Genomic DNA, 20,148 nt, shown 5'->3' with positions numbered 1-20,148 from the left:
TGTTCTTCCTCTTCTTTTTAACTAAGTTTAAAATACAACGTGAACATATTAGCAACAAAAGAGATGAAGTAAATTATTTGAAAGCATAGACTATATAGTTACGGGCCTCATATAGTCTCATAAAGTTATAAGTTATAACGAACCGAAAGTATTGCGTTGAGAGTTGTAATTGCATTAATTCCAAATAAACATAAACCAATTGTATAAAAGGACATATCACATACTCACTACAAGACCCTCAAATACTAAAACTAGTAAAATATATTTGATATATTTATTTTTTATTTCACTAATGAACTAAACAAATTATAAAATTTTATAGCAAATAGGTATAGAAATACATATATTGTAACACAAGCATAGTTTTATTAAAACACGGGCCCTCAAAGAAAACGCAAATAATTTCTTTTAATTTCAAATCAGTAAGAACAAATAAGAAATATACATTGACTAATTGTAATAATAATAACAATTATTTGAGGTAGTTGGAATTTTTCTGTAATTGGCAGGCAAGATGAAACACTTAAGTACACCTAAAGTATACATATATGTATTTTATTATCATTGTTTGTTGCCCGAAAACAATGCCAAAACGCCAGTCCACTTCAGCAGATAATATACGAATAGCCCTACAAAAAGGATTTTGAAAAATCGATCGATGCCATACATTCTGGAAAGGAAACAAAAACGTTCATTAGCAATTACAAAATTATGTTGACCCCAAATAAGTTATAATTTTCTCGTAATGCATGTATTGGGTATAGTCAAAGCAGAGGCTATATTTCTATCATAGAAGTGGCTACATTAAAATTCAACGCCGAGTCACTGCTGTTGATTTGTGGTAAGAACTAACGGGTGATACAAGTAGAGGTACTTTTTTCAATAGCCTTTTTTTACAGATCACGCGAGAGTCATGTTATTTTTGTTCAGTATTATTTGGCATTTCATCATAGAAAGACTTACGCCTTAATAACGTTTATAAATCGTTAAATTTTATTACAAAAATTCACGTTTCGCGCGCTTCGCTCAATTTATGGTATATTCGCAATACCATCACCCATCTTGAGACCCATCATTCGTTGTTGGATAATATTCGACCAAATAAACTACGGCACGGTCCGCAGCGACTCGGACTGACGTATGGAAATACTTGGCGCATTTTACGTCAAGATCTTAAATTGAAAACGTACAAAATACAGCCTGTGAAAGAACTGCAGCGACATAGCTTCGTTCTATGAGCTCTTGAAAAATTTCAAAAAAATCCGACGTTTTTGAGCCAACTTTTATTCAGCGATGATACTCATTTCTGGCTCAATGGGTATATTGCCGTATTTGGGACGAAGAGCAACATGAAGAGTTTCAAGAGCCGTTCGGCTTTGTCCTGCAGGGATATGTAAGGTCTAAAGTTTATAAGGACAATATCGTTTCGGTTCAGGCCTTGGAGTAAGACATCACGCGTGTCCTTACCAGTTACCAGTTGAAATGTTCGAACGAGTCATCGAAAATTGAAAGATTGGTCTTTCGAAATTTTCTTTAAAATTTGGAGAAACTCGAAATGGATCACCCTTTAGTTTATACATTGGATCTCTTTACTCATAAAGGATTATTTAAAAAAATATGACTATTTCCATTTGTGGTATTTTCAATTAGGGTTTGGCGCTGGTGAAGACTGTTAAAATACTTAATTTTTAACTCACAAAGTTGTTGTTTGTGCTAATTAATGCCTTCAATTGAATTTGAAATATTTTTATTTTGTTTATTCACACTTACATCTTCTGGTGGAATCTGGCCTTCGGTAAGTCTTCAAGCTTTTCTTTCAAAATGTACTCGCGACCTCCCTTAATGCAACCGATGAGATACTCCTCTTCACTGTAATCGGAGTTCATGTCCATATTGAAGCTGCATTTCGGTGGGGAAATAATGCAAATTATAGTTTATGTTTTTGTTATTCCCACAATTAATCACAATACTTACATTGCCCTGTCCTCTGTTGTGAGATTCCGCCACAAACTGGCAAAGTTATCTGAAGCAAAACTCCAAGGATGGAGGGTGAAGAATTGCAAAACGTCAAGACCCGTGGATATTTTATTTTGAACGCGCACCATGCTGGAAGAGAGTTTTGAATTGATTAAGTGTAATTTCGAAATCGTAACTTCGACTCACAATCGCTTCTGTCCGAATATCAAGAGCAAAAAGTCCAAGAAGTAGGCGGGCAACCAATGAAACATCAGCACATTGAATGCATGATATATTTTATTGGTGGTGATGACAGCATCTGGATACCAGAGACCCACATTGAGCGGATATTCGCGTCCCAAGCGTTTGCACATGGTAATCACATCGCCCATTTTCGTTTTGCGATGATCAGCATTTGTGATGTTGTAGACGGGAACATCGGCAGGTCTAAGAAGAATGTAAATGTAATTGGGCAATTTAGGACAAAATTTACGTAGTCGTTCTTGTTCCATCAGCTAATTTCCTTTGAGCCAAGGACGACTTTTTCGCTAATTTTAGATTATTTAACATTTGCTCACCGTTTTTGACTTTTGTAGAACTGATAAGGTATCACAATGAGTCCGTTTATGGCGTAATCAACTGGTATAATTTCGGAGCGATTCTTCTCGTCGACAAGCACCGAGCGTATGACGCCTTTGCCAACGCCAATCATCAGGCCAGTGGGTCCATTCAAGTTGTCCACCCAACCCTTCTGCGGCTCAAATGCGGCAGGCGACACTAAACGTAATTCCATCGATTAATTTAAATATTTTCTATCTTGTAATTACTTAATATATATTTACCGGTTAACCGCGCCACAATGACTGTATTAGTTGGCTGTGAGTGTGTGAGTCAGTTATGTGATGTGTGGTTGTGTGAGTAGGTGGCAAGTGTTAAGTGTGAGTGTGCGTGTGATTTCTTGCTTTTATGTTTGATTTTGTATAAATTTCTTATGTAGATTTGTTAATGTGAGTATTTGTTGTTTTATAATGTGTAAAGTAATTCTATATGTATGTGTGTGAATAATTTAAGCTGTGTGTAAATATTGGATTTTATGTGTCTATGGTATAACTTAGTGTATATGTATAGAATAAAGGTGTATCTCGTATATTTGCTTGTGTTTCATGTTTTGTGTTGCCAACTTGACGACGAAGAATTTTATTTACACATTTCAAACAAACCGAATCATAACGTCGAAATCCTTGGATGTTCAATTTTTTACCGAGTTATAACTGCGATTACTCTTATCGACAATAACCGGTTTGACAGAGTTCCTCAAATTAAATACAAAACACAAGAAGTTTATGACCAGACAATGTCAGTTCTTCATAAAGATCATGTATTATCTCAGAGATTTTTAATAATATTTTCGTTGATAGTTTTGGTTCGGTAGAAACATATTCGCTCGGAAAGTTCATAAAGCGTAACATGTTTTAACGGGTTTCAGAATATTGCATCTTTTGTTGTCTTATTAAATTCTAAAGAATATTGTATTTTCATTTTGATCTGAGTAATAGTTTGGCAAATACAGCCGTGAGAACTTGTGCGCTCGAGGCTAGCTAGGCTAAGTGCGTCGCTTTTAAGCGCGTTTTTTAGAAACTGTGTTTTTGAAGTCGGTTAACAAGATTTCGCGGGAACTACTCAATCGATCTTAAAGAAATTTTATACAAAGTATTTTATATTTTAATATACAATTCATAAAAACTTAGACGAAGGATTTTTTTCGATTACAACTATTTAAAAACAAAATGTCTCGAAATTTTTACTCAAATTGTAATTTTTTTTTTTGTAAAAATACCTGCCAAAAATACAGTTTTCAGTTTTTGTCCTTTTTCCATGTTATTCGTTAAGGTTTTAACTAAAAGAAGTATTTTTTCACCTTAGATGGTCCTGTCGGGAGTTACCCTGCCAACGCGGGGTCACCGGAATGGGCGTCGCAATGGCCGAGTTCAAAATATTTTTTCCAAAAGTTTCATAAATTCTTTGTTAATAGTTGTAACAATTAAAATTGTTAAAAAAAATTGCTATTTTTTACCCAAGGAACCCGTTAAGATTTTTGGTATTCTCTATTTGAAGAATATACTAGAAACGGCTGAAATGGCTGCCCACAGTTTTATAAAACTATTATAAATTATAAATATATAAATGAATATACGTATGAATGTATATATTTAGTTTATCTGTTTTTTTTCATTATGAGTAAGTATTTCTCATGACAGAAGACTTGAGGCAATGATATCCATTCGTGTATAGAAAAAAAGTTTTCTATTTGAATATTCAACCAAGTAGAGGTCACATCTTACGGATGACTTTTGCATATTGCACAAACTTTTGCAATTTAACGAATTAGAATTAAATACAGGGTGTTCCGAAATTAACGCAAGATTTAAATATGCCGCCATTTATGTAGAAAAGTGTTGACAACCCTAAAAACAAATCGTAAGCTGACAGTCCAGGCTTGGTAAAAACGAAGCAATGCACGATAGAACGAGGTGTATTCATTGTTAAACAATATTTCCAAAATAATCAAAATAATGAAATCTTGGCGGACGCAGATCGAAAATATCAACAAAATGGTGTTTTAACTTCGTCAACTCTAAAGATTAATTGAAATGGCGGCAAATTTATGCCGTACGTTAGTTTTGGGCCACACTGAATTATTTATAAATGTAAAAAATATATCCTTCCACAACTACGTTTGAACTATTTAAAGTCCAAAGTGGATATGAAGTTTGTGCAAGGGTTTACGAAGGAAATCCAAACGAAAATAAAAAATTTTATGAAAATTCATTAAAACAACTATTGATGATATAACACCGTTCTCTGCTATAGGCATGGCCACAGGGCAATTTCGTTATTGTCAACGAAAAATGGATTTTTAGACTGACTTAGAAAAACGGTAACTTCGGTTGCAGACAAACAGACATAGCTGAATCAACTCACCTGAAGCGAGAAAGTGAAAAGATCTTAACGGAATATTTCTCTGTAGTTTATTTAACATGCCAGATTCAAACATTAAAATTAAATAACTTGAAGGCTAGTTTAACATTGTTTTTCAAATCTTAGTTTAAGTACCGTCTGCTTCAGTTTAAGTCGTTTCGAGTTCAATTACATAAAAAAGTATTTTGCTTTTACTCTAATTTTAAGTATTTTGAGTATAGAATCCCTTATTTTGTCTACTGAGCTAATTTGATTAAGTTGAGAAGAGAGAACCTGGCTAATATTTACACTGCTGATCTCTTTCTCGCAAACGCATACTCAAATTTAAGAACTCAATTGATATTTTAGTTTATTGAAGACTAAATACTTTCGTAACTCTGGCTCACTTACCGATAATGATAATACTCTACCTGGCAATGTAAAAGAATAAAATAGCAAAAAAGGACACAGGACTGAATTTGCAAAAAAATATGCATTTTTATTAAAAAAAATTTATAAAAAACATCGCACAAGTTTTACATGTACATACAAATGTTCATATGGGCAATGGAGTCGCTTATAACTAAACAATTTAACCTAAATATATAAAAACAAATATTTCATAACCATTAGATACTTTTCTTGTATATAAAGCGAATTGAAGCAAAAAAATCAAGATTCAGCGCTGCAAATATAACATAATAAAAAAATCCATTCATCATGCTGCTTGCTTCATGATTACAACTCACGCCACTGTCTGAAGAGACCTTTAAACGGAGATAAAGGACGCAATGCGATTATAAAGCCAATAGGCCAATAAGCCGATTATCACCGTCTTACAGAACCGATCCAAAACGTATAAGCTGTAAAAGGCAGAAGTGTATAGAAATGCGTAAACAAGTTAGACATTCAGGTATTTCACGAAAGTAGCACTCGGTCCACTTTGTCTCTTGCGCTCACATTTTTAGATTGCGACGTGCACGCGGCAATGACTCGGGCGTTTCTTTCATCAGATATAGACGTCCGCCGTGCAGGCAGGAAAGCATATACTCTTCAATTGACTCCTTGGGGTCCATATCCATGTTGAAACTACATACAGTTAATGTTATTTGCTTATTTAATTTGCTCATATGCAGCTTATACTTTTTTCGTTTACGTACATTTGTTTATCCTCCGGCGTGAGTGATTTCCACAGCCCGTCATATGCTGCTGACTTGAACACCCATGAGCGCATCGAGAAAAATTGTAACACACTGAGGCCTATTTGGATACGTCGCTGCACCCGTAACATGCTAAAATGTTGAACTGTCAACACCACTTTGGCTTTTCGAAAAATTTCAACACACTTACAAACGCTTCTGACCCAAAAGAAATAGTATGAAATCAATAAAGTATGCCGGTAGCCAATGGAAGAGTATAACGTTGATTTGGTGGTGCAATCGATTTGTGGTGATACAACCGTCCGGATACCACAAACACAACTCCATGGGGTACTCATAGCCAATCTTCTTGCCCATCTCGATCGCCTCACCCCACTGCATTTTACGGTGTTCCGCTGCGGTGATGTTGTATATTGGCACTGAGGCCGGACTGTGTCGGTAAATGCAAGATTTTAGAGATTTTTTTCGGATTTAATACAAGCATATGGGAAGGGGTATGCATACCGCGTTGGCTGTTTATTGAACTCGTAAGGCATAACAATAAGTCCGTTGATAGCATAATCAACTGGAATAACTTCAGATTTGAAACGTGTATCGATGAGCATCGAACGTATAACACCTTTACCGGCGCCCACCAAAAGGCCAGTGGGCCCATTCAAGTTGTCAACCCACCCGGGTACGGGTTCATACGCCGATGGCGACACTATATAATTGGAAGGGAAGCAATAAAATTAAGTTAACAGGAAGAAAAGGAGAGGTTTTTCGTACAGGATAGGAAACTTGTATAGAAAGGATTGGTATGCTGGCATAATAAGGAATGGTTTATGTGAGAAGGAAAGTAATGTATGCAGGAAAAGAATATATATGATATAAAACCGGATGTGTCATAGCTTTTGATGAATGAAATTAAATTAAAAATCACAAAGGATATGTGGGGAGACCATAACAGAATCAAATGTTTTGAATAATGGATGTCTGTGTGGTATATTTAATTGAGGCCCCGTATATTGCTACTGAAATTGTGAACTAATTTTGGTGTGAACCGATCGCTTGGAATTGGTCGGTTGTATTCAAAGAACCTTAGATATTGGTCTAGTAAATAGTGGCTTGTATTGTTGAGCTAAAAAATAAAGGATCTCGACTACAAATTATTGCGAAACTTTTTTGAGAAAACTTTGGAACCCAAAATGGGATAAATGATTCTTTAGTTTGCCGGAAACTACGCAACATTTGGGAGCAATGATGTCATAAAAAAGCCGAACTTGATTGAGAAAGAGCATTTAACATTTGTACAAAAATTTCATTGAATATTTAAAATTGTTAAATAATTTTGGAAAACATGAATTATGTACAACACATCATAGGATATTTTTTCGCGACTACCAATCTAATCTTAACTTATTCAAGAAGATATGGAGCAAATATAGATATGTGATAAAAAAATGAAGAAAAAGAGGTGGGTTTATGTGAAGTATTCTGAAGCTTCAATCTAAGGGAGTATACGTGTATTAAAAAAAAAAATAAATAAAATGAAAATGTGAAAAAATGTGGGCAAATAATAAATTATTTTGAGGAAAACGAATATGATGAGAAGGAAGAAATGTATATGAACTTGGATACGAAGGGGGAAGACGTGGATAAAGAAAAAAAGAAACACATGATTCGTTGGAATGGGTGAAGGAAGCTTGGTCGGGATCTCAGGATGAGAGCATTTGTTTTGTCTTCAGTTTCGATTTCGAACATACCGTTATGCGCATGTTACTTTTCTCTTACTTTATTAAAGCAAGCATTGCATTGGCCTTAGCAAAGCTGTACCACGTCGAGATAGTGTAATATGTTTCAGGACGTGCGAGTCGGTATCGGTATCGAGTTATCAGCTGGGTAGGTTTAGCGGTGGCATTGCAACATTTCATTGACACTTTCAACTGTTTCACTCAAACACGTTTCGATTTTTTGGTTTTTGTTTTTTTGATTACCGCAATGCTGCGTTTATGTGGAGGCGAGCGGTGGTGAGGTATTTAAGCTTGAGTTTGTACAATGAGCAGAAGCTGGCAGCAAATTGATCCGCTTGTAAGCACATTTTGTAAGCAAATAAGGAGTTCGTTAATAAATGTAACTGTGTATGCATGTTGGCAATGTGTGGCATGTGGTTCATATTTCATAAATTTTTTCTCTGTTTTATAAGCATGATTTTCACTGGCTGAGGCACTTAATGTATATTCATTGATTCGTTTTTTTTCATTCTTACTTTTTGTAGTTCATTACTTATATTTCATATAAATAATTGTATTTATTTCAGATATGTTTGCACTTTTAACTGCTGGTTTTGTGTTGAACAAAATTTTGTTAATTTCACTGGTCGGTTAATAAATTTATGAGGAGTGGGTGTGGAAACCGATTTAGCTTTAGTTATGCACATCTGACTTTTGACGCATGTTTGCAGGTAGCACTAACAAATATTTGTTTCAGAATATTCAAGTTTTGTTTATGTTTTAGTTACACAACGCAAGCGAGCGAAAAGCCAGAATGTTCGGAAAGCGTTTTAACATTGAAAGCACTTAACTCAATTTTATCAATGGTGGAATTTAGTTAGCGAATGTAAAGCGAGACGGAATAAAGCTTTTTGGACGAATAAGTAATAAATAAGCTTAATTTGTATGTGAATGTAGCAATAAGGGGATTTGAAATATGATATATGTATTATTAGATCAAATATTTATGCAGCTATGTATGTATGTATATTATAAATTACAATTAATATATAAACAAATAATTATATACTAGGATATTATTAAACATAAACCTAAAGTGTAATTAAATAATAACTTATCAGCTATAGTAAATTACTTAAAACACAATCATAATTGTTTACTCAAGCAAAATTCGAAACAAAATAACTATTAAATATATGTTTTCTAAACTTTGAGTACGAGATGCCGATTCTTGGGCTTAATGCTCTCAAAAGTACTAAAAAAAAGGTAAAGAGAGCATATTTAATAGCGCTCAAAACATATTTTAATTTCATTTTTTATTTATTTTTTTTTTTATTTGAAATTTCAACATGTTGATCAAATGTTTGACCAAAACACTTCATTTGATTCCATTCGGTCACTTAAAATGCAAAATAGCGTAACGTCACTTTTCATACGTTACAGGCGAAGGAAAAACGGTATAACAAAACCACTCATATTGAAAGCAAATTTTTGCTTTGGTTATATCTGAGAGCGCAAACTTGAAATTTTGTGATAGAACATATATAATATGATGTAGTGAATCGTAAGCGATAAAAACTCAATTTATATTTTCCATACAGTTAAAACCTTGTTACACAAACAATTTTCCAATATAATCAAAGCAAGACGGAAATGGCTAATCAAATGTATGTTACCGAAAATTACCGTATTTACAGCTCCTAATTTGCTAATTTGACTCGTAAACAATTGCCACTGGTAAAACAGTTACCGCAACAACGTGCAACAATCTTGAGCGGGTTGTTGCATGGCAACTGTTGATGCAACAGATTGACACCTATGTATACGAGGATATGTGTGTATATGTGCAAGTATTTAAGCTGTCGCAATTTGCAACTAAATATTGATACGAAGTGGAGTTTTTAGAGTGAACTCATAAGCTTTTACAGTTACTTTTGGCTCCACTCCTTATTAATTGGTTATATACTAGAATATTGCTGCTCAAAATATTATTCTATTCTAATAAGTACAGTAATAAATTGTCGAAAACAAAGTACTGTACATATGTACTTAATTAAATTAAATGAATTGTTAATTAATTACAAAGAGTTCATTGAAGCATTAACGCACATTAATTATCTTACAGTTACGATAAGGTGAAGATGAAGCATATTGCGCCACACCCGTTTAAAGATCGCATAGTTAAATATACATACATGGTATATAAGTAATTAATAATTCAAATCATTATTTGTATGTGTATATAAACATTCTCCATATAGCACTTACCGATACTGGGACGCGCTATAATCACCGGCATGGTCTCGTAGTGGTCACGCACCAAAATCTCAGCCAAACGCTTTGAGTAGGTGTATGTATTTGGGTGGGGTTTCATCAACTCGGGTGTGATGGACTCCAAGGTCTTAAGATCCATCCATTCAACCATGCGCATGAGATCCTCTGGTTTGTGTGGGTATTCATATACCTTCTCGTACATAACCTCCTGATCGCAGTTACAGAAAGCAGTAGACACATGTACGAAAGCCTCAAGACCCTTCATTTGTTTAGAAATATCCAGAGCGCGACGCGTTCCTGTTGTATTCATGTCAATAGCATCCTTTAAATTACCCTCCAGCTTTAGGGTGGCCGCCATGTGGAACACGATATTTGTATTATCGGTGACATATTTCAAGTTTTCACCACTGAGACCAAGATCTATAATTAACGAAGACAAAAATCATGGAATTTACAAATATTTTATAACGCAATATGTCCAGGGTGAAAGCCACACTAATTAATTCAGAATTCGTAATGCTAAGCCCCTCAACTTTAGGAAAAAATCAGGAAGTTCATTCTTTCGCATGAAGCTTTGACACCTCAAGCTTGTCAATCTAGTTGATACGAAACGTTTTCATAATTGGAATTGACAGCTTGTTACCATTAAATAAGTTGTCTTGATGTACAAGGGGCGTCCCAAAGTAAACAGGACTTTAAAAAACACAACAAATGGTTTTTTCAGCAAAATCAATTTATTTTATTCAAAGTACACTCCTCTGCTTCAGTACAGCTTTGTGCACGGTCCAAAAGCATGTCGAACGAGTGTTTCAGCTAGTTTGCCGGTATGGCCGCCAGTATGCTGGTGCAAGCCTTTTGAATGGCCTCTACGTCTGCATACGGGGGGTGGTCAATGGTTAAAATGTGATTTTTGGTCAAATAATCGCCCTTTGAATGTTGGATTCTGAGCAATTTTTGGTCGTCAGTCAATTTGTGCGGAACAAACTGTGCACACACCTTTCGTAAGCCCAAATGTTCGGTCAAAATGCAATTAATCGATGTTTTGGAGATGTTCAGTTCCATTTCCATGAATTTCAATGTTGATTTCGGCTGATTTTTGATGAATTCACGCACAGTTTAATGTTGGCTCTTTGTTCGAAGCTCATTTTCGCACCAATAACACAAACAATCTGACACTTAAAAGGCAATATCTTCATTTCCAATCAATGAAATGTCATGAACTTCTCACTGGACAATCGATAAAGATAGCAGATTCTAACGCATCAGTCGGCATATACATAGATGGCGCCATCAGGGGGCGCTAGATTCAAAAAGTTTACTTTGGAAAGCACCTTGTACATATATAATAAAATTATCTTGCAATAACGAACCTATGACATTGATCACTTAAAAGATTTTTCGACTCCAACGCCAAATATCGGACTATTTATGGCTGAATAGTTTCACGTTATGTAAGTATTCAGAAATCAAAATATTAACAAAAAAAATGTTGTGAATATGGTTTCAAGAAATATTATTCTTCTACTGATATTTTTTAGGTACATTTTTGTCCCGAATATGATTCTACGATGAGATCAGTTAAATGAAAAACTGGAGGTTGGTTGTGGGTTTTTTAAATGAAGGAAATTATTTATTAATACTCTTTGGTATACCCTCTAAAGTTGATTTATGTACTCCTCTTAATGAAATTTTACAACAATAACAAGGGTTTCCTTAAAACCTTGAAATTATAGAAGAAATGTAATATACTATAAGAATGAAAAATTAATTAAATAAGCTGTCAGTTTAATTGAAATCGAGCGAAAAAGTGAATTCGGAAATCTTGATCGAAATGTTTAAGAATTCTGAGTACTACTACATATACATATGTATATGGCTGTGATAATAGTTAAGAATCCTAAGCATTTAATTTGTACAGTAAAACTCACTTTCATAAGTCACATCGCCATTGAAACTGGTGACCTTCTTTAGCACTTCCGGCTTTTCCTCTCGTATACGTTGGAAAATCGGCAACTTGAACATCTCCTCCAAACGCACTTCGGGGCTCTTTCCGCGCTTTGGGCGAACAATGATAATGATCTCCTTTAAAGCGGAGCATGAGTACAACAATTTTTCGACCAAAACCTTGCCCATAAACCCAGAGGCGCCAGTAATAAATATGGTCTTGCCATTATAGTACTCCTGAACTGGTGTTAATTCCGGCATCTTGATAACTGCAAATAATATAATAACAGAGGAAAAGTTAATTATAAGAATATTAACGGAATTCATTTCACAAATAATGAAATAATCAACCATCAGACCCGATTATGTTGAGTGCGTGACTGTTACTAGAGGAGTCTATATCCACGCTGGTAACATAACAGTTAAATATCCTCTGACATGAGGCGCGCTGTAGAATTCGGGAAGTATTTTTGAGTAACACCAAACTCATTAAAAATGAAAAGCTTCTTTAAAACAGCTATAACTCAACATTATCTAACAATATGTAAAGCAAAGAGAGAAGCGCGACCAAAACCAAAAATCGAACAAAGAAGTGTGAGAGCCAATTATATAGACTTGTAAGGGAGTAGATACCTAACCAAGATTAGGTTAGATTGTAGGGAAATCTAATGACCTGATTTACTAAGATATTAGCTCTTTGAGTTACTCATAAACTCCTAAAAGTGGATCACCATATCAAGTCGACAAAGCGTTTTGAGCTTAACACAAATTTATTAAGGCTGTTAACATTAAGTGAAAAGATGATTCCACCTCGCCTTCCTCCAAACAGCTATTAGACATGTCTAGGCAAAACAACTACGTTTACGGCTAGATGGACTTTTCTAAGAGCCAGCACTTCGGAGGACCTCTTACGGTTTACTCTGTGTCAGAAGGGCCTCAGTGCTTGCTGAGCTCACTGGTGGTTCATAGCTCCCACGCCAGAACGCAAGAGGGCAACGACAAGCCGACTCGCTTTCAAGGAAGCTGCTGTTCGGAACAATACATGTACTTCTATTTTGATGGCAGCGGATGAGTGTAAGTTGTGATAATTGGGTTTTATATGAGCAATTTAAATGGTGTCGAAAATGCTGAGTTCTTTGCCAAATGCTGAGGTAACTAAAATTTTTCCATTAATGTTTAAAAAGCTACCTTAATGCTTTGTTTGATTTTTTAGAGTTTTCTTAAACACTCCCAAGAGGGCCACATATATCAATGTCTATGTTTTCTAAATATTTTATTTAAAACTCTGAGCTTATAAGTGGCATCATCAATTACAAATTATTTTAACTGGCAGTCTAACTCATAAAAATACTGTATTCAATACAAGTTGCCTGGCGAAAAACGCTTTGTTAGTGCCACTTGACGTTGGGTTCAAGTAAATGAGTAATTGCCACAATTGTTAGTTTAAACCATTTGAACGTGCAGCAACATTATGATTAATGCCGCAGCCAAACCAAAGCTTACGTTCTCCTGTTAGCAGTTAATATGTAAGGGTTCTAGGCCCCGCTTCCAATAATTACGTTTTGACAATATGTGGTAATGCCAGCAGTAACTCAAGTGAAACCTGCTCGCTGGAGAAGTAGGTATAAAAGCGTAGTTGAACAGTATGAGTTGAGCCAATGATCTCCGGGTGTTTTGCTACATACAAGCACACCTGACTTCGTCCTACCGTCATTGGTTGCGACTATTGTCAGTGGATAAATATTACAAGCAAAAAATATGAGTGGCAGTGGCTTGACAGCCGGCGATACTTTGTTGCAACAACAATGCTTGACAACGAAGACAAAGAGTAACACTCCATAGTACTTGAGTGGCGCTGTAAGACAGCACTTGTGTATGCATTGCACTATTATAATTGGAGTGTCCATTACAGATGTTGTCATATATAAATATTTTTCTTAGCTTCAACAAAATGTTGCGCGTGTTGCTGCAACATCATAAATATGTAGCATGGATATTTTTGCAAGCAGTGGTAGTGGTGGCGTTTCGAAATGTTGCAATGCATTTTCCTTTCAAAAATAGAGAATGCGCTTGCGCATGCGTCGTCGGAGCAGTCGAGAAACAGGTTGCAGCGTACGCAAACGAATACTAGTCAGCAGCGGCGGATAGTTGTAAGCGCGATTGGCAATATCCATGCCACATTTACGGCATTGCAATTACGCCGCGGTTATGTAACGAAAGTAGCGTTGAAATGGAAAAGTAGCCACCATTGGCGCTAGAAGTGGGCTCACCGCCACACTCACATAGTTATATAGGCAAACAACAAGTGAATTGGGTGAGCAACAGTTGTTGTTGCTGTTGGCTGCTGTTGGCTGTTGTGTGGTCGGTAGTTAGAGTGCATGTGCAGTGGAGTGTGTGCGTGCCAGCCGAGTGCTTGTGCCAGAATTAGTTGCCTAAGTGGCGGCAATTGTGTGGTATTCGCACACTAAATGGCCAATTGAAGTTGCGACAAAATGTGGTCGAAAAAGTGATTGCGACTGCATGGCGCTTTTCGCTGTCTCTTTCTGTGCTCATGGTAGTTGTGTATTTAATGAGTGAACAAAGAAAATTTTTGCAATATATGTATGTTGCACGATGTATGTGTCAACATGCATCTAGCAAGAATCTGGTGTATTTGATCCTTATAAGGTTTGTACGAAATGATTTCTTTTGAGGATATAAACCGACTTATTTATTAAACGTGTAGTTTTGGTAAGTGGGTTAAAAATTGAAACCTGTCGTAATAGCAATATAAAATTGCGAGAAGAGGTGAGAATTTCAGAATGTCTTTAAATTTTATATTTAAATTTTATTTCAAGTACTATAAGCAATATTTATTTAGTGAAAATAATATTTCCTAGAATTTAATTTTTTCATTGAAAAATGGATGAGTCAAAACGTAGAGCTACACCATTAGGGATATATTTAGTTTTAAGTACAACACTTACATGCGTTATGTCAGTAAAATATCAAAAATTGGTAAAATAGCAGAATAAATAAATATTTAACGCTATGTGGAAATTGTGAATATTTTCGTTCATCATTATTCGGAAAGTTTTCGATACAAAACGGAAAATTATGTGGATTTTTATCTAACCTGGCTCTCAGTTAAGAAACTGCAAAACCGCAAATTTTTTGTGGGATAGTTCAACAAATATAGATATTTTTTGAAAATTTGAAAAATATAACGTTGAATTTATATACATATGTATGCAGTTGGGAAACATATTACCCATAAAGTTATTAAAAATATTAATTGCGATAATTTTTTGTTCCATAAACAGAATCGAAAAAGTAACTGGTATATACACTTAGCCATAGAACAATTACCTATTTTTTATACTATTTGAATGAGGTATAAGAAAACACTCTTGCATGGAGTTTAACTTACGTATTTCGGTGTACTGCAAGTAAGTCTTATGTCAAAGTGCAGAGCTCAAAGGTAAATTTTAATTAATACTCCCTAATTTAGTGGACCTTTTTAAAAACTTTGTACATAATTGTAATTTTTGCTTTAAAATTATGAAATATGTTTTAAAATTACTCGGAAACTATTTCGCTTTAGCCGACAAGCCGTTCTAGCTGAGCGTATGCTAAAACTTAATTTTTCAACGATTTCCTGCTAATAAGATTAACAGATGTAGGACCACTTCTAAAACGTTCATGCTCTATCTACATTATTCTTTTCAATAGAGTATCAACACCGAAATGCTTCTCTAACATTTTCAGAATCTTTGCTTCGTAATATGTAGCTAAGAATTTGCTGTTAATTGTTCCTACTAACAACACTACTCAACAGACTACTCTGCTTAGTGGTCTTAGGTATTTGAGGTATCCTGATTACGAATTTAAGCTCAAAAATTGTCTATCACGTACAGTAGTATGATACCTACACCCCTTGACTACAAGGTAAAAAATCCTACAGGTTAGGCAATTTTTACTATCATTTTCGGTTTTGGTAAACTTAGCCAGAAATAGTCTCTAACATCATTTCGCATAATGACTGTAAACTAATGTACTTAGAGATCAATAAATACCACGCAGGGACGTCTACAACTAAACGTGCTGCAGGCAAATCCAAAACAAAGCAGGGGACTAATTAACGCATCGAATTTGAATAGAATTAATCCCAAGCGATCTGAAGTGGACTTTTAATGTTTGCAGGAAAATCCAAATTTTTAAAAGCATTAGACTATAACAGACACGACCAGCCCAATCACAAAGTTCATATATACTAATCCTTAAAATTTATTTTAATGTAATTTATTAAAAAAATATACAGAACTTTCAAAAAAATGTTCATCAAAAGATGATAAAATGCTTTTATAAGATACTATATTGCGCAATATAATGTTGCCGTAGGGCATAGCTAGACTATAATGTTCATTTGTAAACTAATAAAACAAAATTTTTGCGAAACAAACTGATAATAAAAACTACATATATTTCAAAGTAATTTTCGAGTATTTTTCAGCAAAAATATTTTACAAAATGAAATAGCTTAAAATGTAACGAAACACTCTTTCGTATGAATGCAACACTATAGGAAATAAGAAAACAACTGGCTGAGTAAAGTGTAAAGCATTACATGAAATAAAAACTGGTATATGGATATACAAGTATTTGTAATGTACAGCAGAAGGCCGGGTTTGCCACATTCTAGAAGCATCAACACAATTAAACTGCGTTACTATTGCCTTTTGATTGCGAGGTCATAACTATAAAGAGTACTGCTTTTACAAGTAAGCGAAAACATTTAAGTGAGGGCATTGCTCTGCTCCGTTCCAAGTATAATTTTGCCTGCATTTATTAGTCTTCTCACACGCTCATACATCCATGTGTATATAAATAAGTGTATGTGATTTTACAAAATGTAAACATTGCCTCATTGCCCGCACCGGTTAATTTAATACTGGCAGCCGCTGAGAAGCAACTAACCGACTGCCATCTAACACTTTCGTTTGTCTGCGCCGTCGCTCCACCACCACACTTCGGCATGCTCCAATTGCGTTACGTCGGCTCAATGGAATTTGTGCGCATTGTAAAAACGTTAGCAAAATGTTTGTTTTGACGAGACATAGCGATATGCAACGCTATAAAAATCTACACGGAATTTTTAATATGTATGTAATTCAGTTGCGGAGTAGCGGCGTATAGCTGACATAATTTTTACAAAATTGCTTGCGTGATTTAAAAAAAATAATATTTTCATTGATATGTGACGGCGATGCTATTAAAGCGATTAGTTTAAATGCCCAATTTAACATTTATGTATACGTTTAGTCGTAAATATTGCGTGGCATATTCAAAAGACTTAAGCAACGAACTCAAGCGATTACTAGCGATTTAAGGATTTTACATATTTTTCCCTTTGGAGTAAAAAAGCAGACAGTAAGTAATAAGAAATTGCTGGAAATTAATGGCAGTTAATTTAATTTTTAAATTTAAAAGTGCCTCCTTGGTCACAGCTACTGCATTTTATAGCTCGTGCAACATGTTGCATGATGCAGTTAACGATTTTGTTCGCCAAATGGTTATTTTTAACAGCACCAAGTAATCTCAGTAAATAAACACTCGGTAATTTCAATGGGTTAACCACATACAATTACTTTCAAGAATACTGTAGGTGAAATGTCGTTGAAGAAACATTAAAATAGTTCGAGAACTGATACAAGTATGCCACATAGCTAATAGCACTTTCAAGCATATTTGATGAGTAAAAAACAGAGAGATTCATTTGCAAAGTCGTTAATGGATTTGTTGAAAACGCCCAGCCACTGCGAAGCCTTTCGTTTATATTAATTTTCGAGTAGATATTAATATTAAAACATGTAACTCAATGAGTAATGAAGTGAGATGCGCAAAACAAAATTCGAAGAAATTTGTACTATTCGGACAGCTCACGTGATATGATATATAAATTACTAATCAACGTCAAAAGTCGTAACATAAATAGTTTTTAATTTTTTTAATAAACCTAAAGCTAGACTTCTAATAAAGGTGCGTAATTTCTAAATTATATTGCCAAGCAACGCAACTTTAAATGAATTCAGAAACTCGCAGTTGATCGCTTTCGTTTAGTTACAACCTAGGTGACCCCCGAACTTGGAATATTTTGAGATTTTGCAATTATGAAAATTTTTCTTTTGGCTTACACTCGATTCGAGAGATTTATTAGCATTAGATTATTTTGGGTGGAAGACGAATTCAAGATATCAGAGTTGATCAGACTTTTTAGATTTCTCCAAAAATCTAGAAATATTTCATATGAATATATAATATTATACCGTTAGATTCTGCTAATGAAAACTGGTCAATTTGACAATCAAGCTAGCTGATCACATTATTTAAACGTTTAACTTATTAAATTATAAAAAAAAATTTACAACTAAATTTTTTTGGTGGATTTGGTTTTGTTTGAGTTCGGAAACATTTAAATAAATGTTTTCTTATCAAAATTTTAGTTCAAAAATTATGAGTATAACAACGAGGTTAGAGCTATAATATATATGTATATATTCAAGGTATTAACTAGTCGCTCAGTTGGTTTTATCCCAACTTACAGCTACCAATTTCATGGTTTGTATTCTATATTCCTACTGAGTGATATATTAAGTGTTCAACTTCCTACTTCGTCACCAATAGAATTTAAGAGCTTAGAGGTGTGGATTACAAAGAAGATTATCTATTATTTAACACCTTCATATCGCCACGCTGAAGTGATAATTCATTCAAAATTACAACTTTTATCGCACTTTGTCCACGTGCCATATGCTACCGGTTTTACCCTATCCATTGATCGCAGCATGATCTGGCAACTTTAACACCATATCATGTTCGTGGTGTTGCGTAAGTTATTCTTTTGCAACAGCCTTTGCTGTTTACTTGCCGTCACTGCCTTCTAGTTGGCTTGCAACACAAGAGTCAAGTTTATATTTGCAAGTCCGTATGGCAAGGAAACCGACGCTTAAACGCTGTAGAAGGTGCAGCGTATTTATTTTGTTAGAATACGAGTGTTGTAAAAAACGAGTTGCCTGCCAACAAGCATTTTGTATTTGGCCAATTTAGTTTGTTCAAGTTCGATGCAATACAAAAAAACAAAAACAAAAAACAAACAAAGTTGTAATGTGGATAGATAAGAGCTCTATAATTTGGGCAGAAAGCTTTGAGCAGTTTATTATGTTTTTTGTGCATTTTTGGCGCATGGAAAATTTTTGCGAATTTCGATAAAACTTGTTTACAGTCAGTATTTTCCACCAGCTTTTGATGCCGCATTTTCAAGTGAATCTAAAATTTTATTATGGTAATATTTTTACGATTTCTCTTCAAGTCTTGATTATTATGCATGGCAGTATTGGCCACAACGCTGCAAAATAGCAAAAGCAAAAGTGTTGCAAATACTTCAAATTGAAAACTATTTTGCTTTTGGCTGGGCAGCCTTTGAAAGGGCTTAAAATATTCGATAATTATCAAACTGGTTTAAGTCAAAGTCGATATTTTATTGCTTTTCCTGATTCACTTTCATTACAAAAAGACTAAGCTGGGACACAAACGAAGGGTAAAACATCCGGCTTTTGTATGCCAAAGAACCACTCAGAAACGTCGTGGCTTTTAAGTCCCTTTACCAAGCCAAGCAGTCTATTATATTCAATAATCAATAAATAAATAATTTATGGTAAATTCACCAGTTTCGTTAGAATTCAATGTCAAAAATTAAGTCGTTTCAGCAATACAAATAAGTATTTATACTCTATTCCTCTTACATACTCTTAAAGGAATATGTGAAGAGCAGAGCTAAATTGTCAAAATATTTACAAACCCATATGTGCAATTTACTGTACATAGTGAGACGAAACAAGATTTCGCGAAACACTCCATAACAAACATGTAAAAAATCATTAACAGTAAAATTTTAAAGAAACAGAAACTTGTTAGCGTTTCTTTTGTAAAATCGGTTTTATTATGAATACAAATTGCCTTTTAATACTAATATACTATATATATATAGGTATATGTATATATGTATATATTTTATATTTTAATTATGCAAAATAGCAGAAAGTGAAAAACAAATAGAACAACAAGAAAAAAACTGACTTCAGTTGTGCCAAAGCTATAATAATACC

The 20,148-nt window shown here is 34.5% G+C and overlaps 1 protein-coding gene across 2 annotated transcripts in view; it reads right to left on the bottom strand.

The window, feature by feature from the left end:
• LOC120771198 (putative fatty acyl-CoA reductase CG5065) overlaps window positions 1-20,148 on the bottom strand; it is a 31,682-nt gene that overhangs the window by 4,611 nt on the left and 6,923 nt on the right. Inside the window, exons 2-8 of one of the 2 annotated variants that reach the window (XM_040099098.1) lie at window positions 11,989-12,273; window positions 10,055-10,480; window positions 2,535-2,733; window positions 2,164-2,403; window positions 1,975-2,106; window positions 1,771-1,899; window positions 494-670 (exon numbers count right to left, since the gene is read on the bottom strand). In XM_040099098.1, the coding sequence (XP_039955032.1) occupies window positions 562-670; window positions 1,771-1,899; window positions 1,975-2,106; window positions 2,164-2,403; window positions 2,535-2,733; window positions 10,055-10,480; window positions 11,989-12,265 (1,512 nt within the window). In that variant the 5' untranslated portion in view covers window positions 12,266-12,273 and the 3' untranslated portion in view covers window positions 494-561. Of the gene's footprint in view, window positions 1-493; window positions 671-1,770; window positions 1,900-1,974; window positions 2,107-2,163; window positions 2,404-2,534; window positions 2,734-10,054; window positions 10,481-11,988; window positions 12,274-20,148 lie in introns of those variants that run through there. The other variant, XM_040099097.1, reaches the window with a different exon arrangement.

This window comes from Bactrocera tryoni, chromosome 3 (assembly GCF_016617805.1).
Source record: "Bactrocera tryoni isolate S06 chromosome 3, CSIRO_BtryS06_freeze2, whole genome shotgun sequence".
Classification (NCBI taxonomy): Eukaryota; Metazoa; Arthropoda; class Insecta; order Diptera; family Tephritidae; genus Bactrocera; species Bactrocera tryoni.
Note: the sequence above shows the minus strand (reverse complement) of the source record. Positions and strands in the feature narration are given on the sequence as shown.